This window comes from Dama dama, chromosome 23 (assembly GCF_033118175.1).
Source record: "Dama dama isolate Ldn47 chromosome 23, ASM3311817v1, whole genome shotgun sequence".
NCBI lineage: Eukaryota > Metazoa > Chordata > Mammalia > Artiodactyla > Cervidae > Dama > Dama dama.
Genome location: NC_083703.1, coordinates 69,733,659 through 69,758,452, shown reverse-complemented (window position 1 = coordinate 69,758,452; position 24,794 = coordinate 69,733,659). Strand labels below are relative to the sequence as shown.

Genomic DNA, 24,794 nt, shown 5'->3' with positions numbered 1-24,794 from the left:
GTAAAGACAGACACTGAATATCCAAGTTCAGAGCTCTGAACCAAAGAGAAGGAACCTGAGCTTCAGTTAAGCAATGCATTTACCAGGTGACAATGCACGCTGTCCTATTTCCCTGACCTGCAGAACTGGCTCCCGTCTGATTGCTAAGAAAGCCTCTGGCTTTCATTTCGTGAAATGTTTTATGTTCTTAAGAAAAGCCCACATGATATGTCCCCCAAATTAACTTCTGTCAATACAAAGGGTATAAACATCCCTATTCCCACGTCAGCATCACAGTCTTGCTGCTGATTCTGTGACTCAAGAGCAGTTTTCTGCTAGGACTGAACTTTATTAAATTCAAGACAATCCTTCACAGTTTGATGGAACTGTCAAGGAATCAGAACCAAAGATTACAGCTTATAATTACTAAGGAACACAATGACTTCCAGGAACAGCTACAATTATTCACCATTTTCTAACTTCCGCATTTAAAAGTATTCTTGATGAGACTGAGAGAAACTGTTATTGTGAGGACGGTTTTTTTTTTAACATTAGAGCTTTTGGTGGCAGGTTTAAAAACTGATTCTAAAGCTAATGTAAGGTTTTTAAAAGGGTGTGAAAAGACAATCTAATCAACAGTGAGGGAAGATTTCTGTGACCTTGCTAAATGGAAAAAGTCACAAGCAAGGACTGATGCTAATGTCAAGTGAGAAAGGAAAGGGGAAAACAAAGAAAAGAAAATTGGAGAAATCCGAAACGGCCAGGGATTATTACAAGGCCAGAAACAGACTGCATGACATGGACACAGGGATAGAATTTAAGAACTCAAGAATCTCTGTTCTTAATTCCCCCAGCCCACAACCGAAGAGAGCTACAGTGATTTCTACCTATGACACAGACATACGGTCTCTGAGGCCTAAGAACTGTGGTCAAGGCATCTGGCCTTCTGAGCATGCAGGAGTATGGGACACACGAAGCAAGAAGTGTCTGCTACTTTTAGTTCCAAACATTCACAAATGAAAGCTTAGCCAGCTATGCTAATGATTCATCAGCACCCTCCCCCAACTGTGTGTGGTATAGTGCTGTGTGCTTGTGTGGCTGCAAAACAAGCGATTCCTTAACTACCTGTTGTTGTAGGTGGGTGATTTAGTGGTTAAGTGATACAGGAGAAATATACAAGTTCTATATACTGACAATGGGAAGCTGAAAATTTCTCTCTGGTTCTTCTTTGACACTGAAGAGGGCAAATAAGAAAACCGTATGACAGAAGCTTTGCTCTTGTAAGTAATAAATCTCAAGACAGTAATGAATCTCCCTCACAACCCTTCTTACATACACGAAAGGCTCATCTGCAACAGCAGTCTCCAGTTCAGAAGCAGGCTCTTTCCCATCATTCTGATGCACACAGGCCTACTGAGTCTGTGTCTTCATTTGCCCACTCCTTAGTCACACCACTGAAGCAAAGTTTACAAACCTAACAAATCAGTCATTCACAGGCCATAACCACCAGACCAACTCTTCTTCACAGGTTGGCTAGGCTCCTAGCACAGGGATCCAAGATTCTCTCAAATAAGGACAGAGAGATGGGAGTGATGGGAGAAGCCACCTGACTGAGCTCAACTGAACTGAACTAGGTCTAACAGGAGAAGGCTGGCTTCTACGAAGTATGCTTATCCCTGCAGCGTTCAGTTTCCCTGAACAGAATTCAGAGAGTGAATGGCAATCTGAACGCCAAACACACGTAATTTAAACAAAAGACAATAAACTGGCCCTAGGTATTTATACCATGTTTAAAAATAAACCTAACCAGCTTTCCGTACATGTCCATTCTTAAATATGTTGGTCTTATTATTGATTTATAGAGTTCTTTATAGATTCAAATCCTTTTCAGATATAGGTAGTATTTTTTCTTCTAATACTTCCTTTCAACCTTTCACTTTAAATCTTCTAAAAAGAGTTTATGTTACACATTCTTATGTATACAGTTAGATCAGTTTTGACAATCCATAATCCATGTAACCTACACCCCATCAAGTTAAGAGAGTATTTCTGTCAATCCAGAAAGTTCCCTCGTATGTGTATATATGGTATATTCTATGATGACCCCTAATGTGTCTGACTACACTATACTGTCTTTATTCTGATGATGGACTCCTGGGATGTTTCCGGTTTTGGACTCGCATAAATATAGCATTGTGAACATTGCTGTACAGTCTTTGTGGACATATGCTTTCATTTTATTTGCAGCAGAAATACCTAGAACTGGAAATAGTAGCTTATTGTGGCTTAAATCTGCACTCCACTGATAGTGACGATGAGTAGTACTCTTTCATGTGCTTTTTTATTGGCCATTCCTCTGTCTTCTAAAGCATCCAACTTTTGCTCTTTTATTATGAGGATGTTTATCTTTTTTAATATTGAATGATACGAATTCTCTGTATATCCAGAATACAAGCCTTTTGTCAGCTATACATGTTGCAAATGTTTTCTCCCTGTTACCTGTATATTTGTTTTCTTAGTAGTGTCCTTTGTTGAACAAAAGTTTTTAAATGAAGTTCACTGTTTCAACTGTTTATTCTGTGTCCAAGAAATCTACTCCAAGGTCATGAAGATGTTCTTCCATGACATCATCTAGAAGCTTTAATGTTCTAGCTCTTTTACGCTTTAAAATTTAGAACTGTATACTAAAAAGTCAGGTTCAGAATGTAATTTTTTAAAATAAGCACGTCTTATTTTCGCCTTCTAATAAAACTCACCAAAATCAGAGCTTCCCAAGACTATAAAGTTTTATAAAGCCATTTTTCTTCAATCCAGCCTGTAATCCCCAGATGGTTACATTTAAAAGGTTGTAGACACATACATCTTTGAAACCCCAGAATTATAGGTTCTAAAGAGAAAAAGCAGAGATGTGTATTTGGCACTGAGAATATTTTAATATGACTGAATGCAATGTGATAGCAACAGTGATCCTGAAGGTTGCTATACTTGATTTACAAGTAAAATTATGAACTTTATTTGTAAAGTTAAAACTGGTTTGAGGAGCCTTAATTTTACTAAGGCTGACTTCCTCAGGTTATAAGACCAGATAATGCTTGGCAGAGGTTGGACTTAGTGGTTGACCTACTATAAGCAGTCCTTTTGTAACCTCTATATCCATGGTTTATCTGGGATCAGAGAGTTTTGTTGAAAACACAGGTTCCAGAGAGCTATCATTTCCCCTGCCATTTCAGATTCTGGGTACCAAGTACAAAGTGGAAGAAGAAAGGAATGGAAACACTTGCAAGAAGATGTCTGTTTAATGGAAATCCTGGGAGAAAAAGCAGAACAAACCAAGATGAGCACACACAGATGTGAATGAGCTCAGGACAATCTTATCAGTAGCTGGACTGTGGGTTACTGTGACTCTCAAAAGTCTTGATCCTTTCAATGACCTGTGAGACTGGAAGTACTGTAACCCTGGTTATGACTGCAAGTAGACCAATCCAAGTTTCTAGAAAGCGGCAAAGACAGGATACATCAGAGGGACACATTTCAGCTCTGTTTTTTACCCTTCACAAACCCAAAATTTTTCAATTATCAAAAATCCGTAAGTCACATCATACTTGAGTTAAATTCCTTGATGGAGCAGAGATGGAGTGGAAAGGTCTAGCGATATTACATGGGAGAAGTGAATGAACAAAATATAGATACAAAAACAAGCAAGCAATCTTAGGAGAAATCTCAGGAGGCTGAGCAGGAAGGTGCGCCCCATGATGGTAGCCTCCTATAAACTGGACCCAAAGTCTTCAATGAAGTAAAACTACCAATTACCACCTTTCACCCTCTTTGACAAAAATGTACTCTTTATAGACCTCTGGGTCAGATCAGGTCAATGAATTCATGCTTTAATCACCACTTTCCTCCAAACACATAGCACTGGAAGTGCTACATGCAAAAAGGGGCCTTATCGCTTTTTACGCAACCTGAAGCGAGGGGCTGTGTCAACTTGGGCTGAGCTGGGCTAGACTCCCTCTAAGACAGGAGTGAGCAGAGAAGTACAGAGCAAAGAGAAAGAAAAGGAAATGATACAAAAACAAAAACTACTTCCCAGTCAAAAGGGCTTACAAACTAATTGCAAAATACATGAGGAAATGGGTTAGAAGAACTATCAACAAAAATAATTAGTACATGAATTCACTTCAGGTAACATTTTTAAAGAACAAATACTTTCAGAAGAAAAAAAAAATCTACTAAAAAAGGACTCCAAAAGTGATAAAATAAGCACATGCCTTAAATGAAATGAAATCAAGTAAATTTGAAATAAAAATAATTAGAAATCCTGAAAAAATATAATTGAAGCAAATTACAGGAGGGGTAAATTTTAGATTAGATATAATCAAATAGAGAATTAGTGAGTAGAAGTAAGTCCTTGATAACTTTCCCCAAATGAAGATCAGACCTAAAGAGATAAAAGAAATAAAATGCAAAGGAATGGTCTATAAACTGTGGAAGATATGATGGCTCAGAGTTTTCTAAAATAAATAAGGTCCTAGGATTGACAGTCTAGTCTGAGTATCTTTAAAAATATATCTGTACTTAAAAAAAATATATATATATATATATACACATATATATATACATTTATAGGAAATGAGTAAAAATTTGTCTGTATTTATATGTCACTTAACTGTCTATATAGAAACTCCAGAAGACACAGACATTTTTAGAATAAGAGTTCAGCAAAGTTGCTAGATAGAAGATCAATATTAAAAAAACCAACAGCATTACTACTCCAGTAATAACAAACAAAAATGTAGTAATGACAAATACTTGAAATTCAATAGCACAAGAAACTATAAGCCCTCTTAGAAAAGATTTTAAACATGTGCAAAACCTCTATGGAAAAATTAGGACATAATATTGAAGGATATATTCAAAGACATGAATTAATGGAGAGGCATGTAACAGGTTCATGGATGAGAAGATTCAATAAAAGACTCTCAATATTTCACCCCTGTTAATTTATAATTTCAGGACTTCCCTGGTGGTTCATTGGCTAAGACTCTGCTCAGAATGCAGGAGGTCCTGGGTTCAATCCTCGGTGAGGGAACTAGATCCCGCATGTTGCACCTAAGAGTTCACATGCCTCAACTAAAGATTCAGCGTGCTGCAAACTAAGACCCAGTGCAGCCAAATAAATAAAGTACATATTTTTCAAAAAATCTGTAATTTCAATGCAATCCTATTAAAAAAAAACTCAATAGCCTTCATTAGAACTTGACAAATTTATCTCAAAATTAATGTGAAAAGGCAGAGAGCAAAGAGAAGTTTAAGAATGAGACAAAGAAAACTTGTCCTACTCAATGGTAAGGCTTCATAAAGCAACATTAGGTCAGACAGTGTGCTACTGATAAAGAAACAATCAGAACAGAGAGCCCAGAAACAATATGGCATACATGTAGAAATGTGATATATGAGAGAGGGGAAAACACAACTAACTTGTTCTGGGGCAACAGGTTACGCATTAGGAAAAAATATATTGGCTCTCAACCTCAAACCATATACAGAAATACATTCTAATGGATCATAGATTCAAACATCTTTTATTTATTTATTTTTTTCAAACATCTTTTAAAGAGCAAAATTTTAGAAACAATGGCAGAGATACGGAAAAAAGAGAAACTTGAGCACAATGTTGGGAGGATGGTGGTGAGGTAAACTCGTTCCAGTACTTTAGAGAACAATCTGGAAATATCTAATAAAGAATCTTTAAAGGAAATTTTCATGTATATACACAAGGAAAATGTGTTTATTCCAGCACTATTTATATTAGGAAATGACTATAAACTCTAATTAAATGTTTGTTGACAAGAGAACAGATGACTTTTTATAAAATAGAATACTATGTAGCAAATAAAAATGGGTAAATTAGAAATATGTATCAAGATAATAAACTCTCAAAACCAAAAGGTGGTGAGATAAGTTGCAAAATGATCTCAATAAATATCTAATTTTAAATCAAACCTCTTAAAACAGTACTACATGGTGTTCATGGACACATAATGTAGTAAAAATACACAAGGATGAAAACATTAAATTCATTTCAGTATTCTCCAGGGAAAGAGATAAATGTTACCTAGTGAGCTTCAGCTACGTTTATCACAATACTTTTTTTTTATATAAATATAATTTTATAATTATATATATAACATACACTCTAGAAGCCCTGATATGAATACATTCTTGAGGGGATAGAAAAATGTTTTTCACCTAGCATATAAGGTTTTCTTGTTGGAGACTCTTCTTTGGAGATTCTGGTTTAATTAGCTCAGAGCAGACAGGGACATCAGTATTTTATTTGGGAAGTCATTTTTTTTTTCCTAATGCTCTCCCTGTGATTCTTTTTTTTTTTTTTTTAATTTGATACATTTATTTCACAATATAATAGCCACAGTAGTGATAGCTAACACCTGTGTCACATCACATAACTATTTTTCTAGAATCACAATACTTTTTATGAAATGAAGCAGTTGAAGAAATAGGACATGATGTTAAGGTTTGACACGGGCAGATGGGGGGACGCTATATGAATGATTATTGTAACTATTTTTGTATGTTGGAAATATTTCATTGAAAATAAAATCCTTATTGCTTGTATCTTTCCACTTTTATCTAAAAAGAGACTCTTATCTCCTGCTGGCAATGCACTTAGAAAAAACTATTTAATACACTGTCAAAACCTCAACCTCTGAAGATCTATTCTGAGTCGGAGATAACTGAGGACAGGCAGAAAGCTTAAGAAATCACACTTATTTTCTCCTCAACAGTACCACTCTCCAAGCCTTTAGCAATTTTTTATGACTCAGGATCGCAACCCAATTGCTGGAGTGAGCCACTCTGCACTGGATATAAGGTTCTAGGCAGGGCCTACATCTATGTGACTTCCTAGGTTTACTACCATAACCATTACTCAGAAACCTGCATAAATCTTTACAGCGCATAGGAGGTCTCTGGATATTGTCTGAATGAATTGGCTGGCTCTCTGCCCTTAGGGAACTCCACTCAGCTTATCTAACAAGGCTCTTAACCCCAGAGACTCTCCTACAATCAGTGTGAATCCCGCCTATAAGAAAGAGCGCACAATCCTCGTGTATTTGGCGTCTGTTCATCTCTCTTGACCCCTGCTGCCATCACCCTAAGTCACTGCCACTTCTTGGCTGGAGTACTGCAACAGCCTCCTCTTGGTCTCCCTTCTTCCTGGGTTCAATCCAGTCTCCACAGAGCAGCAGTCAGAATGATCAATTGTATCACAGGTTTCTAAAAACACAAATCTGGCATCATTCCCGTTTAAAACCCAGTGGCTTCCTATTGGATTTAGATAATATAAAAAAATTGAAGGAAGAATCTTAAGATTTGGCCTGCATCCCTGTCTCCAGTTCCCTCCTCATTGTATCTTTCTTGATCATTATACTCAAACTACAGTCTTGAGACCACTACGTTCTTTCTTACTTCAGGGATTTCAAAAGGCTACTTTCTTTGTCTGAAATGCCCATTCCCCTATCCTTTCCATGGATAAATCCTACTCACCCTGCAAGTCTCATTTTAAACGTCACTTCCTCAAAAAGGCCCTTCCTAGGCCCTGGAAGCCAGATCAGGTGGTCAGTGCTGCGTCCTCTGCAGCACTGCCAAGAGTTTACATTCACTAATGTGATTATGCATGACGCCTGCATACTGGATCAAGACACTCCTCTGTTCCAAGTCAATGGTTCTCCATCAAATGCAGAACATGGTCTAGTCACTTTAGTGTGGCATTTAAGGTTGGCCACAATCAGGCCTCTCAGAGACTAAATTTATCAGTAAGATGGTGGCATGAGTACATGTCTGGTATGGTTATTAAAAGAATCAAATGTCAACTTACATGAAAATACTTTTAACAGTAATCCAGTATCCTTCATATTGATAATTTTTTTTCTTACTGTGTGAATAATGTGAAATTCAAAAAAAAAATAATAATATGAAATTCACCCCAACAGTAGTGACATTTAGCATATTTACAATGTTACTCAACCATCACTTGATACTTTTGTTACTCCTCTTCATACCCCTTCTCTCTGTCCATATGACACACAGCTCTTTGAAATACCTCTCTTTTGAGACCTAACTGCAACCAAATTTCCTTTAAAAAGTTGTTCCTATTCTCTTAACTGCTGGGAATAACTGCTCCCTTTATCCAAAGCATTTAACATTTATCTTTCTAATACAACTGAATTCTTACCCAATTTGCCCAGCAGGCCGTAAGTTCTTTGAGGGCTAAAACCACTTTTCATCTACCTTGGTCACCCTATAGCTCTGTGGTATTTCAGAACAGGAATATAACATGTTTCTTAAAGTGATTTGACTTTTACTTGCCATGGGGGTTCTCTTTCTGATTCTATGCTCACTTTAAACTAAGAACAGTGTCATTTTCCAATGACACTGAAGAACATATATACAAGGGCATTTTTCATTAGGACACAGGACTATAAGCTAGAAAATGTGCAGTCTGGTCTTGAAAAGACACATGGCCTTTTGAGCTGTGGCTTTCAGTCTTAACAAGTGTTTGATAAACTATAAACCAAGATTAAGAGTGGCTTTACCCTCAGTGCCCTGCATGTAAACAGTCAGTCTACACAGAATAATTCCCTGACTGGTTTTTTTTTTTTTTTTTGCGGAACTCATCTCTTAAGTTGCCATTCGTATTTCCACAGTATATCTGAGGGACTCATTCAAGCGGGGTATGCCTAACAGGCTAACTGATAGTCCTTCCAAGAGAGTTTTCTCTTTTCAATAACAGTATCAATAAACAGCAACACATGTGTACACAACAGTTTAAGATATGCTTTCCCAAACATTATCCCATTAAGTCCTGGTGGAATCTACTCAGATCAAGCCTTAGGAAGACAAAGTATGTAAGACTCCAGATTTTACAACTCTTTCTGGATTCAGAGTAATTATATTCCTTTCTTCAGAGCCCAGAAAGGTGAGGAAGAGGAAGAGAACTAGTTGTAGAAACCAAGGTACATTTACCACATTTTTCATCACAGTCTGACCACTTGACAGTAAGCAATGTAGAAGCAAGGATGTGTGTGTCCGTCTTGTTTACCAATGTAATTCCTAGCACCATGCCTACACTGTGCCAGGCTCATACATGGATTTCAATCAGTATTTGCAAATTAATAAATAAGATTACAATGTGATGTAAAAAATGGAAACATCTTAGGAAGGTCACCAGATAATGCTAACTATGAAAAGTACCCTTTCTTGTGGGTGGGGATGGTTTTCAATTTGTCAAAGTGATTCTAGAGGCTGAGGACATCAGATTTCAAACAAAATGACAAGAGATTATCAGCCCCACTAACTGGTGCAGCTCTTGGCTACCACTTACCTTGATTCGTGAGCTGGGGTTCAGCATGATGTATTTAATAGAACCTTGGATGTTCTCTGTCCAGGAGACTAGCCAAGTAACCTTGTTATCATGTCGGACCTCTTTCCACTTATGACCTGGAGGAGGAGAAGGAACCTTGGCATCTCTGTGGAAATAAAGCAGTAGAGCAGTGAGGTGAGAAGTAATGACCAATTTCACTTTTCATCACTGGAAGTGGATGAATCTGTGAGCGTGTATTTCCAAGTTTCCTCCTCACCAGTCAATACATGATAAGCACCTGGAGATCTATACAAAGAAATACCACACCGCTCCCAAACAGTCTTCTGTAATGGGGGGTGGGGAATCCAAACTACCAAGAACAAAGGAAGCCCCCCACTTCATTTCTGGCCAAAGGACAAACTGTGCTCACTTGCTACAGTTGATGATTATATCCTCAGGCATGATTCGTCTCTTCAGCATGCCCATCTTGGGGTGGTTGCCGCGGCCACGGAAGAGCCCAGGAGGTTCTATCTTGAAGTTGGCGATCCTCTCTCTGTGGTTATCCATAACACAAAAGCCATATTCTTTCAGTAATTTTTCATTCTCCTCTTTGATTTTCTGGAAGACAGCCAAAAAGCACTCAAAGGGGATTCAATCTACTGTTCTCTACTTACACATTTCTTAGCTCTTGTGCGAGAACAGGTCCAGATGGAGAAAAGTCTAAAAATCACTAAGAAACAAATTCAGATAAAGGAAAACCTATGAAATTTTTCTTTTCTTTTTCACTGGATGGCTTGTGGGATCTTGTTCCCTGACCAGGGATCAAACCTAGGCACCCTGCAGTAGAAGCTCAGAGTCCTAACCACTGGACCACCAAGGACTTCCTGGAAAACCAGAGTTTTTTTAAAGCTTAAATATAATAAAATTCCCATATGAACATTATTTCACACAGGGTTTCCAGCACAAAGAAATCTGCTATCGATTCTTTACTAGTACATGGGTACATATATTTCACACTGCGATCTTTTCTCTTTCAAAAAACATAAAGATTTGGAGCCCCCTTACCCTGTGCTAACCCTCCCCTCATACTGATTAAACTAAGTCCTGCTGCCTTGTGCACAGATAAAGATTCGCAACTTGCTGGTGACAGGTTATCCTTGGCAGGGTTCTGACATGGTGATACTTATAAAACCTCCTGACATGGATTTTAGTTTGAAAAACACCCCTGGAGTGAAAAGTAAAATAAATCTCGCTAGTCTGGAATACTGAGATAACCAAACTGGGACTGATAAGGCGTGGTGCAGCGTCATTCCTACCAGCTCTGTAGTGGCTCCTGGTTGTTTCAACGAAAGGCCAGACAGGTGCTCTCAAACAGTGAGCTATAGAGACAATGGCCCCAATTACATAAACATGCAAGTCTAAGACACTGAAATTTAAGACTTCGAAGTGATAAGAATCCCTTAAAATACATAACTTCCAGACCTCTGCTAACCTGTTTTTTTTAATTCCAGCCTTGAGCCCAAAAAGTCAAACTCCAGCCTTGAACCTCTAGATTGGGGAATGGCAAGCCTTTTCTAGATAGAATATGTTTTAGGCTTGAGGACCATATGGTGTCTGCTGTAATTACTCAACTTTGCCACTGCTGAATGAAAGTGACCATAGATAACAGGTAAGCAAGTTAGATGTGGCATGTTTCAATAAAACCTTTGTACAAAAACAAGCAGTCTATTTATAGTTTGCCTACCAATATGCTAGAGGAAAGTGACATCCCAGTCAGATACTAGAAAGATCCTTCAGAAGTGAGGCTGGCCACAGCTAGAAGATGAAGTTGGATGAGTGTGGCTAAAAACAGATCAAAGAAAGAGTGTGTGTGTGTGTGTGTGTGTGTGTGTACACATATAGCCAATATGATTTTATATGTCTTAAGTCCCTAACATCTAGGAGCCACTGTAGGTCAGATCTCCTCTTCCTTAAACACTGTATTACTGGAGGCCACTGGCTGGGTTTTAGGTTAACAGAACACCAGCTCATATTGAGCCATTTAAACATAATGCCTATTCACAATTTTTAATCTACATGAAACCCTTAAGAAAATCGAGACTTCACTAGGCCAAGAATCTTAAATCTTTAGTGTAGAAATCATTAAAGTCAAAGATGTTTTGTAAGAACCAAGAAGAAAATTAAACTAATCACTATTTCAAAATTCTCCAGGGGTTTAAGAAATTCTGCAGTACCAGTTTCTCTTCCTTGCTCATCTGTTTCCGAGCTTCTGTCTGGGCTTTGAAATACTGGCTCATCTGGGTAAAATCACATTTGCTGAGGCTGGTGATAATATTCTTCTCTTCATTGGTCATTTCCTAGTTAAAAGAAAAGGGGGAGACAAAAAAAGACAGTAAATAAACTAATAAGCCCTCAAGTTTCTCCACAATTACAGCAAAGTATCATGTTCTCAGTCCAAGAGTATCTAGTGAGGCAGTTAATCTAAACTTGAGAGTTTTGGGGGGGAAAAAAGAAACAATTTTATTTCCTTGTTCTATTATAAAATATGCATGTGGTAGAGAAATATTTAGGAGAACAACATTGAAAACGGTAACTCTCATGTCATTTCTTAAGATTCCTTAGCACACTGCCACCATCTCCTAAGCATGAATACCATGGCTGGAGAAACACAAATATATATATATCATTTAGTGACAAGAGAAACATTCCCACACTCCTTCTCTCTTAGAAACATCCTTGCTCTATTCACTTATTAAATCTTATTTTTACAGCTATTCAGAAAGTGAGCTTCAGCTCACCCTCTGTTCACATTCTCCAAATTAAGAATAAGAAAATTGTTTAAAATCATCTAGGCAGACAAAGGCTATGTGGTTTTAAGAGCAGAAAGTACCTAAAGCTAAAGACATGAATCAAAAGGGAACAGGACAATGCTAATGCATGTCTCTTTGCAATAGCAGACAGAGGGCAGTCCCGAGAGACAAACTTTCCTTTGCTCAACTGGAGCTGAGGTTTCTGTTTGACCTAAGCTGATAAACTCTCTCCGTTATAGCCACAGGAGAGCCAAGAGGAAAAGAAACACAGTTATTCTCATTGGATAGAAAAGCTTTAAAATACAGTAAATGAACGAGGAGGAGAAAAAACCCCAACTTTCAATACAATAAAATTCATAAAACTCAAATTGTACATCAGGGAATTCTTTTGGTAAAATTACCATTTATTACTTAGTAGTAGAGATCAGTGTTTTTGTAAGGGGCTAGGATATTAATACATGGGCTACAATACCTTTCTCCAGTCTTTAAAGAAATTTTTCCTAAATATTTCCTTAGTAGTATATTCATGGTCGAGCATTTTTGCAAAGAACGTAGCTACTTCTTCCGCTTTGGGGCTCAGCTTCATGACTTTACCTAGAGACAAAAGTGGTTCCGAAAAATGAGGTGCTGTATTCATGCTCTGAGGCTAAACACTGAGGTTCTGGAGACATCTTCTTTCATAATGGTTTATTTACCTTCTGAAGGTATATATATATAAAGGTCTGGTGACGCGTGGCAACAACAACAACAAAAACAGTATTATCGATTAACATCTACTTGTATGAGTTTTCCTTCCCTTTAGCAGATATTTACCTGGGTCATTCTCTGGAGACTATGCCCGTAAATTGTTCCCAGGAGCCTGCTCAGGACAGGGATGACCTGGGGGAGGCCCAGTCACTCTTCCTTTTCCTTTCAGCAAGCAGGGTCCTTTACACCTCTTCAATGGTTTTTAAAAATCAAATCCTCAGAGGGACTCCTGCCACTGCTAAGCTAAACAGCTTCTGTTCAAGAAGGGGAGGAAGGGATAGGACAGGGAGTGGAAGAAAGGAATTGTGGGGAAAAGAAATAGGCATCTTTCTTCTTCAAAGTTAGGTGGGTGGAATATGAATTAAAAAAAATATATATTCATAGCAGGCAAGCCCAGATATCCCATATGAAAAAACCTAAATAAGACCTTCCTCTAGAACTTTGCTTCTCAATGTATGGTTCATGGACCAGCAGTACTGACATCACATGAGTTTGGCAGAAATGTAGAATCTCAGGCCCCACCCCAGACCGAATGAACCAGAAAGTACATTCTAATGAGACCGCCCAGGTGGCTAGTGTACACACCAGAGTTTGAGATGCCCTGGAACACAGGCAGTATTATAAACCAGCCTCTTTCAGGGAAACAGGAATCATCCAGAACACAGGGATGACCAAGGTTCTTGGCATTATACACATTTTTCCACTGCCTTACCTGTTACATAGATACTAGTAATTTACCAAGGATTTTCACATTTATTACAGAAAACTAAAACTTAACCCAAATTCCATTTATTTCAAAACTCAGAAGACATCTCATCTCATGATGGTTAGACAGTTTCATCCCTGATTGCAGGGACGGTACAGGGAACTGCAGCTCTAAACAAAACTTTCAGGGTAGACAGAAAGAACCTGCTTGAAATCTATAACTTTAAAAGGCCAACAGGTGGCGCCACTTCCCCTCTAAACCTAGCTCCTTCCAAAGACAACACAGCTTGGGAAGGACAGGCTGGCGTTTCAAGAGGTTCCTGCACTTCAGAATTCACTCAAACCTGAACCAGTGTTGCCAGTTAAGATGTAACATGCTTCTGATATAAAGGAAACCAGTAAGTCACTAAGAATAATACAAATGACATAAAATAAAAGGCAAGAAAGAATGTAAGCTATTCTCGCATACGTTTGGTATACTTGGAAATTCTGTTGAATTCTGTCCCAATAGAGAAAGCAATTTAGACGCCTCCTGTTTTAGATGAGCTGCCAAAAGATGAAATGACAGCTCCCAGCAGTAGAAGGGTAGGAGGATGACTTAGAGGTTCCTGGCAATGGTAGTGCTTTGTAGGAAAGGCTGAGCTCCAGGAATAAGAAACTGCTGAGTCAGAGCTGAAAACTGGAGGTTCTCAGAGGTCATTCACTGCTTCAGCCAGCCCGTGCCCCTCCTTCCCTGGCAGGCACTAAAGGAGTCTGAGAATTCTCTTCCCTAGAGAGTAGACAGGACTGACGGTATCAACTTGGTAGTAAGTAAAATACAACTTCTTGACTTACTGCAGTGTGGGAGTTTACCTAATCAAAGGGAAGAAATTCGAGAAAGACCAAATGAGAAAATGTGAGAGCCCTGGAGCTGGAGCTCTGATAAGGAAAGAATGTAGAAGGGACCAGGATGACCTGTGATGATTAGTTCAAGCCTTGGCTTCCCATCTCTGAAAGTAAGGGAAACCCAGAGGCTAAAGAAAGGAACCCAGCTTTCCTTCAAATCACTTTGGACCTCAAAGTTAGGCTTCACCAACTGAGTCTCCTAAAGTTCAACTCTAAAGGTAAATCTATACTAGGGCTATAGAATATCTGCACTTTTATGATTAGCTAGTGCTCTTTGTCATCATTGGAGTTTTGGCTTTGAGTCACATTGCAGAGTCTCCAGAATGACCACTATGAAGGCTGAAGGTAGAATTCTGTCCCATGTTCTCCAGTCAACACGTGTCAGAATGAGGCTATAAAATCCTGCAAGATCACACATTCCATGAGATCAGAGATTCGTCAGTATTGTCCACTGCTCGGTCTTGGTGTCTGAATATAGCACGTTGAATAAAGACAGTTTAAAACCACGAATTCCAGTCTTACAAGTTTGACATGTTCTTCATTTGCAAGACCCAGCCTTTCAGTATAAACTACTACCCCTTGACCTTTAAGCACCCACGGCCCGAGACCACAGCTGGTGGACAGAGACGTGCTTTTCAGCAGTTCCTGGCTCAGTTTCTCAAAGTTTGGTCAGCAGACCACTTGGTTCAGAAGCACCCATGATCACTCAACATCAATTAAATGAGCCCAGATCCACCTGGCAAATCTAAAACATATGAGAGTTTGAGGAATAATGCTCTGGTCATTTCTGGAGAAAACCCTTGGAAGGAGGGAAATCAGTTGAGTATTACCATCTGCATACTGCTATACGCCAATAAGCGAGCATCAAGGACTACTCTCAAAATTCTCAGCCCAAGGACAGAGGTCTAAGAGTGCTCTAAGAGAACCAGGCCGGATATTTCCTCCGAGCAGCTCATCAGACTTGACCGCACAGAGGACACCAGCGCAGCGGGGCAGCACAGATGAGTGACAGACACCTGCCAGCCCCGCCCAGAGGCGGAGGGCAGACTGAGTACCTCGTCCCCAAGCAAGCACTGATTCTATTTCTAGCAGCGAGCAGCTTATGAGCTTGCATTATATCACTAAAATAAAACACTACCATTCAAGTCAGTCTTTTCTAAGAACTCTTACAAAGAGTAGCTCCTTAGAAACGTCATTCAGATAAAAAACATTTAGCTTGTGGACCAAGCGCTGGCTGTGACCTATGTAGCTGGACCTTTTTGAGACCACGCCTCAAAGGGAAACAAGGGAGATGAGACAGCTCCTTTCTCACAGAACTTTTCCTGTACCAAATGGGCTTTTAAGAGCTAACACCTGATGGCCCTTTCCCCAAACCATACAATGACATGAGAACAAAATGAGATAAACAAAAAGGATAATACAGAACAAGACGCTTCCCCACTTTCTCTTCCTAAATAGAAGCACACTCTTTCCTTGGCCAAGAATTGGACAACCTTGGAACTCACCATCATAGTAAAACTTGACGTTCTCTGGAAGAGGTTCATATGGTGGAGCGAATACAGGGCCTTTATGTTCTAGGAATTTCCATTTGATGCCTTCAGGATAGCGTTCTTCTTCCCACCTTTAAAAGACAAAGTACAACCTCATTTAGTGTCACTTTACCTGATATTGAGATTATCACCGATTAAATACCAAAATAATCATCTGCTCAACTGACTGGTGCTCTGGAATGACTGGTTCCCACATTCAAGATCTGGGTCAAAAAAACTAGCATCCTTCACTTTGAAAAAGCCAATGCTTACAACAAAGATGATGGATTACTCAGGTGAATGGAGGAAAACACATTTCAACAGTTTAGTTCAAAGAAATTGAATATATGAGCTCATTATTTAGCAATGATCACAGCTGTTTTAACACAATGGTGTAAAAGCAAGCCACAATCGTGTACATGATGGAAGCACTATTTTATTCACTGATACAAAGGAGAAGGCCTCCTGGGAATGGAGATGTTGGGTGAAGGTACAGGGAAAACCACCCTTTGGTGGTGGTGACTTAGTCACTAAGTCGTGTCTGACCCGATGTGACCCCGTGAACTGTGACCCACCAGGTTCCTCTGTCCGTGAGAGTTCCCAGGCAGTGAAAGTTTGGAGTCCAGACTACTGGACTGCCAGAGAATTCCTAACTCCAGTGTTTTAAAATTAAGATTCCAACTTTTTATAATTCCTCCTAATTCCATCATGTTCATCCTAAGGGCTCATGACAACTTAAGCATTTAAGCAAATTAAGAGATTCACTCAATACTAAGCCTCAGTTTAAAGAGAAAGAGCATATCCTATGACACACGCTGATATCACTGAATCAACAACTACTAGTATAGAAATAAAAATAACAGTGTTGGCCTTTTAGGCCCCCATCAACGGTTCATCAAAAAAGTTAGGAAAAATATGTATTTAATCACATTTAACCCCATCAACAAACTCCCCAGTTTCTAGATCTTTTCATGAAGATTCATCTAATGTTCCAGCAGCTCAACCCCGACACGAAAGTATATTCAACTCAAAGCAGAGTTGAAACCCTCTACAACTATGATGGGTAACAGTTAAAAATGGGGTCATATTTCTCATTTTTTAAGGAATCTCTATACTGCCCTCCATCGTGGATATAGGAATATAGAATGCATATCTACTTGCATTTCCACCAACAGTGCCTTTTCTCCACACCCTCTCCCACATTTATTGTTTATAGACAATGATGGCCATCCTGACCAGTGTGAGGTGGACACCTCACTGTAATTTTGATTTGCATTTTTCTAATAATGAGTGACAGTATCATTTCATGTTTGTTGGCCATTTATAAGTCTTCTTTAGAAAAATGTCTGTTTAGGTCTTCTGCCCATTTTCTGATTGCGTTGTTTATTTTTCTGGTATTGAGCTGCATGAGCTGCTTGTATATCCTGGAGGTTAATCCTTTGTCAGTTGTTTGATTTGTAATTATTTTCTCCCATTCTGAAGGATGTCATTTCATCTTGTTTATTGCTTCCTTTGCTGTGCAAAAGCTTTTAAGTATTACTCAGCCATAGAAAGGAACTCATCAGAACGTGGAAGCAACCTAGATGTCCATTGACAGATGAATGGAAAAAGTAGTTGTGGTACATACACACAATGGACTATTACTCAGCCATAAAAAGGAAACACATTTGAGTCAGTTCTAATGAGGTGGATGAACCTAGAGGTTATTATACAGAATGAAGTAAGTCAGAAAGATAAATATATACTAACACATATATATGGAACCTAGAAAGATGGTACTGAAGAATTTATTTGCAGGGCAGCAATGGAGAAACAGGCATAGAGAACAGACTTATGGCCATGGGGAGAGGGGAGGAGAGGGTGAGATGCGTGGAGAGAGTTAACATGGAAACTTATATTACCATATGTAAAATAGACAATGGGAATTCACTGTATGTCTCAGGGAGCTCAAACAGGGGTTCTGTATCAACCTAGAGGGGTGGCATGGGGAGGGAGATGGGAGAGGTTCAAGAGGGAGGGAATATATTTATACCTATGGCTGATTCGTGTTTGACAGAAAACAACAAAATTCCATAAAGCAATTATCCTTCAATTAAAAAATAAATTTAAAAAAATAAATTAAAAAAAAAAGGGAACTCATTTGACTCTGTTCAAATAAGGTGGATGAACCTAGAGCCTATTATGCAGAGTGAAGTTAAGTCAGAAAGAGAAGGACAAATATCGTTTACTAACACATATGTATGGAATCTAGAAAGAGAGTGCTGCTGAACCTCTGTGCAGGGCAACAATGGGCACACAGACGTGGAGAAGAGACTTGTGGGCACTGCGGGCTAAGGAGAGGGTGGGGTGGATGCAGAGAGGAGCACCGACACACACCGCCGTACGTAAACCGGCCAGCCAGCGGGAACTTGCTGTGTGACACGGGAGCCCAAACCTGGCGCCAGGGGGTGGGGTGGGGTGGGGAGGGAGGTCCCAGGAAGGAGGGGATGTGTGTGCGCCCATGGCTGATTCATGCTGATATATGGCAGAAGCCAACACAATATTATAAAGCAATTATCCTCCAATTAAAAATAAATTCTGAAAAAAAAAGGGGGGGGGGCTGGGTTTAAGAAGTTTTTATGATTGAGCCTCAGCATGCTGCCACCACCTCTACCACTGTTTCTAGAGAGAAAACATGACAGTGAAGAAACCCACAGGGATCCTCACCATTTTCCCATCCTCACAATCACTAAGGAGAGGGGGAAGGGAAGAGGCTCACAGTTGGCTTGTGTTTGCCAGGATGAACAAGTCTTCTTTGCCCTGAAGCAAAAGACCTGTACGTTTGCCAAACTGGTAAACCGTGTAACTGTTTTAGTGAGACGGCAAAAGGAGTAGTAAAAATGAGAGTATCTGCCATTTAAGTTCCCTGACTAGGCTGTCAGGGACAGTCGCTGAGGACGGGACCGTTGACTTCAGAGTCTAAGAAGCAAGCCCACAGTGGTAGCAAGAAAGCACAAGGCATCCGTAAGAGGTCAGTCACTCCTCTTCTCCACCTTCAAAAGTTCCAGTGGTGCGTTCAAGCACTGTGTTTAAGAATGTGCACAACTTTACAACCAGCCTTGAGAAACACATGCACTGCAGACTGTAGCAAAGGCTGCTCAGCCCCAAACCTACCGTCTTCAGTGATTCCACTTAAACCAAAACAAGAATAAAAACCATAGGTCACAGTCTCTCAGAATTAACATGTGTTAACAGTGATAAGAATTTCAACCACAGAACCAAAATTAGGCTATTAGACCCTTCAAGGATACTTAATTTCACACACACAAGGCTGGACCAGAACAAAAGTGTATCTGCCTCCAGGCCCAAAAAGAGCCAGGGCTCCAAAGGAAGGGGGAGAGAGCACGTGATGACAAAGAAATGAACTTGTTCACTCAACAAACTTACTGAGCACCCAACCACAGAACCCAGAGAGACGGAACAGATGATGAACTACTAACTCACCACTCCCAATAACAGCCCCTGACTTATATAATCACTTCATCTCATCTTAAAAAGAAATGTTTTATTAGAGGTCATAAAAACCTTTCAATATCCTATCACTAAAAACTGATTAGTTTCAAAGGAAAAAGAAATAAAGAAAAATGAGAAAAATGAAAACACACGTTCTTTAGTTTTCTGACCTCAGGGAAGCCCAGATTGCCTTTGCTCTGTATTTCTCCTTTCCTACCCTTCATTTCACCCATGTATGTCCACACCAACAATGCTGATCATATAGCTGTGCTGAGCCTTTCTGCCACTGCAGCCCTGCTCCTCTCAGCCACCTCCTTGGTCATGGATGTTTCCTCATTCCTCAGAGGTACTGGGCAAGATTACTGCTCTCTATTACAAAAGCCACAGAGTAAATGCATACCAGTGGGTCTGGAACTCTACATACCAAACTACAAACAGTGGTTCCCTCAAAGCTAGAGAAGAAAAATGGGAATGGGAGAAAGAAGGAAAGCGAACTGTCATTTTTTCTTAAATCATATACCCCTGAATCATTGGAATTTTTTCAACATAAATACAAATCATGTATAATATAGATATAGTAGATAAAATTTTAAGAAAAGCCAGTATTAAAAATACAAATTTATTTCAAAACTCTAAACACCTAGAAGTAATGTTACTGCTAAAATGTCCTCGATTGAAGACAGTCTTCACTGTCTGAATCTTCATTTCCCATGCTGAAGAATGCCTGTTTTTGCATATTTTGATACTTATTAATTGTTCCTAATCTGAGAGACGTTAAACAAAACGATGTATTATTTATTATTTTTCTTTGCATCTTTCTTTGCTACTTGTGAGGTTGATCATATTTTAAGATGCTTGCTAATCATGTATTTTCTTTAATGAATTGCCTTTTCCTCATTTTTCTATCAGACTGTTCCTTTCACTACTTGTTTTAAAAGAGTAAATTATAGAAATCCTATGTGTGTATGGAAACATGCATATGAATAAAGTTGCATTTAAAATGAGAGGGAAAAGATGGATTATTCTATAAATGACGTTGGAGAAATTGCCTATTTGTTTAAAAAAAAAACTCCACAAGAAAACCTGCGTGGATATTTTTATAATTGTAGAATAATAAAGTCCTTTTGAAACAAGATGTAAGGAAACAGAGACATAAGGAAAATATTTGTAAATCTGATAAATCAAAATTAAAATCTTCTATATGGCAAATACACTCATATCATTTAAAAAAAAAAAGAAGAAGAAGAAGAAGAAAGAAAAGAAAACAACCCTAAGGGAAAATGTTTGCAATACAATGGGCTAGGGTTCCTAACATGAAAAAATAGCTGTTTCTACAGCTCACTCTGTTCAATAGAGTGGAACCCAGTTTTGAGATCCAATAGGGAAAGAGCTAGTTAATGGTCTCATCAGAACTTGCAAGATTTATTTCAGAATGTTAGCCCACAGAGATTAGTTCAAGTACTTCCCTCCTCCCCAAAATATCAGGCTATTAACTTTACTAACTCAACATTCTTGTTTCATTAGGTTGTAGAATCAAAGAGCTACCATTTTAACCGAGATATTACCATTTCCATTTCTGCTCCTCTTCCTTCTTCGGCTTCTTTTTCTTGCTATCTGGCTCAGGAACTTTTTTATCTTTATCTTTATCCTTATTCTTGGTTTTTTTCAATTTACCATCCTACAAAGAAACATGGTGAGAAAGCACTTAACTAAGGACCAACCACACTGTTCAAAGTAGTTCTGGGGGCCCATTAGGAGGAAAAACTGGAATCATGGAATATTAAAACTGGAGAGGTTCTTAAGTCTAACACTCAAAGAGGTAGATGAATAAAAATTTACTGGTACTTTTTTCTAAAGCAGTACTTCCTAAAACTCCCTGACATGTGACTGTCTGAGGAAGCAGTTAAAAACACTCATTCTGCAAGAGAAGACCCTGGGAAATTTTTATTTTTATTTTTTTAGCCTCATTGGAGTTTGGAACAGCACTGCTAGAGGGAGCATAAGCCCTGTGTACTATCCTCACTTTTTTTTTTTATCCTCACTTATTTTAAAATCTACATATCTTTAAACCTCTTGTAATACCATCAAATAATGGGCACGGAGACTTTTTATGTATTAAATACACAATTTGGAAGGAAATTTCTGACCAAGTCTGGGGGGGAATACTTTATTAATGCCACTTGCATACACAAAGTCAGGAAGTAGTAAGCAAGCAAGTACTTGGGAAGTACGACAACAATGACCAATTCCTACCATAGTACTTCTTTGAACTATAACCTGAGATGAGCTGTCACAGTGGCATAGGAAAAGAACAAACATGCACCAATATAAAAATTTCAACACACACACAGACAAAAATGAGCTATTCACCAGGTGAGGGTGAGGGGGTCCTGCCTATAGAATCTAAACTCTGCTGAAGAATATTTTCCTTTGTCCTAACTATTTGATATAATTTAAGCTTTTATTCAGCAAGATTTATATAGCTCTGAAAGGTGGTTTGAGTCACCTTAAAATCAGTTACAGAATGGCAGAACTTGAAAGAACTTTGTAGACAGTTTGGTTTGACCTCTTCCAGTTATAGTCAAGGAAACTCTGAGACAGAGGTTTTGTCATTTGGTCAAGGTCAAAAAGCTGCTATTGACCATGATGAGAGCCCAAGTTTACCAGAAAAATAACAGAATGTGACTCATGGGAATGACTGAAATATATAAACATTCTAGGAATACGTGGTAGGATGGCAATCAAGATAAACTCAGGGAAAGAAAACAACCTTTGGTGTAGAAAGAAGGGGAAAGACTACAGTCCTATACATATTTTAAAACAGAATTAGAGAATATAAATGTGTAAGTATGTCTGGGAGGAGAAGATACCAGAGGATCGCATGAATTCAGGTAATGTTTGCTGTTCAGGCTCACAGTTAAGACACTCTCTGAATAGCTTCTGAACAGGCATTCAGGTGGTTCCATCAGGAAACTGCTGGCTCCATCGTATGTTCTCAAGCCTCAAAATGAGATTATCAGTCACTAAGAGGCTACACAACAATTCCCAGAAATGAAAAATTCCATGGCCAGCAGAGAGGTTTAATGACTTCTCTTGCCATCTGTGTTCCCTACTACAGTAAGACTGGGTCTTGATTCAGTCTTTCAGCCTGTTTTTTTTTCCTGTCCCTATAGGGAGATGTTTGCTAAGACAATTAAATAAATGAAGTCAACCATTCTTTTCCCAGATGGCTTTAACAGTTATTACTAATCTCTTCGAAATGCAGAGAAAGGTATTATTATATAAATGCAACCTAAGCATAAAGGCAATAGAGAACACATAGAAAGCTGAAGTTTTAGTGAATTTCTTATTGACTAGTCTGTACTGACAGTCTACATGAAAGTGGACTACCACACTCACTACTCAACACTTCATGCTCAGTTCCTTGAGGTGTCTCTCATAAACCTGAACATGTGCCAAGAGCAGGTTAGCTGTCAGAAAAACTACAATTCCCTAAATCCAGGCCCTGATCTCTCACCTACTCATTCATATGTTTCATATGATTTCATTAGACACTCCTCCTCCCTCCTTATGAAATTAAACGATCAGCAAAGTCCCACAGGAAAGAGGACATGGCACCTAGTCTATCGGCTTTAGAATCAAATTCCAGTTTTACCACTTAGTACCTGTGTGGCCTCAGGCAAAAGACTTCACCTCTCCATACCTCAGTTTCTGCATGTGTAAAATGGAGATAATAATAACAATACTTCCTCTAAGGGCTGTTGTAAGGATTAAATGAAATGATAGCTATAAAGCATGAAGAACAAAGCCTGGCACACAGTAAGCACATTTAATTTGATTGGCAGGGGGTAGGGTGTGTACACTGCTCACGGAATCTCAGTTCCCTGGCCAGGGACTGAACCCAGGTCATGGCAGTGAAAGTTCAGAATCCTAACCACGAGGCCACCAGCGAACTCCCCTAATTTGAATCATCAATACTGCTGCTACTACTATGATATAGATTACACTCTTAAGACTCACTGCCCCTTACGCTCACTATCTTTACTGATGATACTTCCATGTGGACTTTACATTTGTGAATCCATTTTGCCCAAGACAATGGCTAACCTCAAATAGAGGATGAAAGCTAAGGACTCACTCAACCACTTCTTCCCTTAAGAGTGTAAGATGAAGTCCCCTGTGAATTTCTGACATCTTTTTCTGAATTACTTGCCCACAACTCTTTAGTACAAGTTATCCAAAGTGTCAAAAGAAGTAACCGTAATACTATATGTTAAATTTACCACAAGCATCAAATAAAATGCTTAGAAAAGTACTTGAATTGAAACTGAGATTTTTAAGGAAGGCTTTAAGGTAGGAGACAAAGAAAAGAGGAAGACTATATGTGTTCCAGACAGAAGGAACACAGCACGTGTTACATAAAGCCCTGAAACACAGAAGAATCTAATGTGAAAAAGAAACAAAAGAGGTCTGTGAGGCTGGAAAACAAGGTAAATTAAAGAGGCACAAGACCCAGGGATGGTCAGCTATGGTCAAGAACTGGGATTTCAAGCTATGTCTAAGCAACACCCATTAAAGTACTTTAAATAGGGAGAGTTACCCAAAATGAGTGAAGGGCAAGCTTTGCTAGATTGGGGGGAAAAAAAAAAAGCTAAAAAACATTCCTAGGGAAAACTCTTCCTGGTTTTAAGCCAAAATATGACTTCTTGCTAGTATTTCTGTATGTACGTATGAAGATGGTATAGTTTCTCTAAGAACATGTCAGCTGGCAGCATAGCTATAAGTGGACACCCAGGAAGCTAATATCTAAACTAATAGTGCCATAGCCACTGTAACACATAAGAGTTTTCCCAGTGTTTCCTGTACAACAGAGCAATAAACTCCTAAAAGCCACGTGCCTTTGAAAGTTATTTTATAAAAAAACTCCCTATTCCAAATTCAAGTCCCAAAGGGCCTAAGTCTCTTTACTAACCTCTTCTTCCTCTAGTTTTCGTTTCTTCTCTTTCTTGTTATCTTCTGTTTTAATTTTCTTAGGTTTATAATCAGCACTAGAAAGGGGAACATGAATATGTAGTTAACACAACTGTGACTCAGTACTTCTCACCAGTAGGATTAGGACCTCCAAACTCTTCTTGGCGGCCTCCAAGGCAGGCGTGGTTGCTATTATTCTTGGCTGGGCGTTCTATAGTCAAGAACAGGAATGGAGAAAGTAAAGAGGGCCAGGCCAAGGACCAACAGTTATAACCCTATGCAGAACAAAACAAA

The 24,794-nt window shown here is 38.9% G+C and overlaps 1 protein-coding gene across 1 annotated transcript in view; it reads right to left on the bottom strand.

Annotated features, from left to right (window-relative positions):
- TOP1 (DNA topoisomerase I) overlaps positions 1-24,794 on the bottom strand; it is a 69,425-nt gene that overhangs the window by 10,269 nt on the left and 34,362 nt on the right. Inside the window, exons 6-12 of the mRNA XM_061127285.1 lie at positions 24,502-24,577; positions 21,095-21,207; positions 16,014-16,129; positions 12,644-12,765; positions 11,596-11,718; positions 9,792-9,979; positions 9,383-9,527 (exon numbers count right to left, since the gene is read on the bottom strand). Coding sequence (XP_060983268.1) covers positions 9,383-9,527; positions 9,792-9,979; positions 11,596-11,718; positions 12,644-12,765; positions 16,014-16,129; positions 21,095-21,207; positions 24,502-24,577 — 883 coding nt within the window. The remainder of the gene's footprint in view (positions 1-9,382; positions 9,528-9,791; positions 9,980-11,595; positions 11,719-12,643; positions 12,766-16,013; positions 16,130-21,094; positions 21,208-24,501; positions 24,578-24,794) is intronic.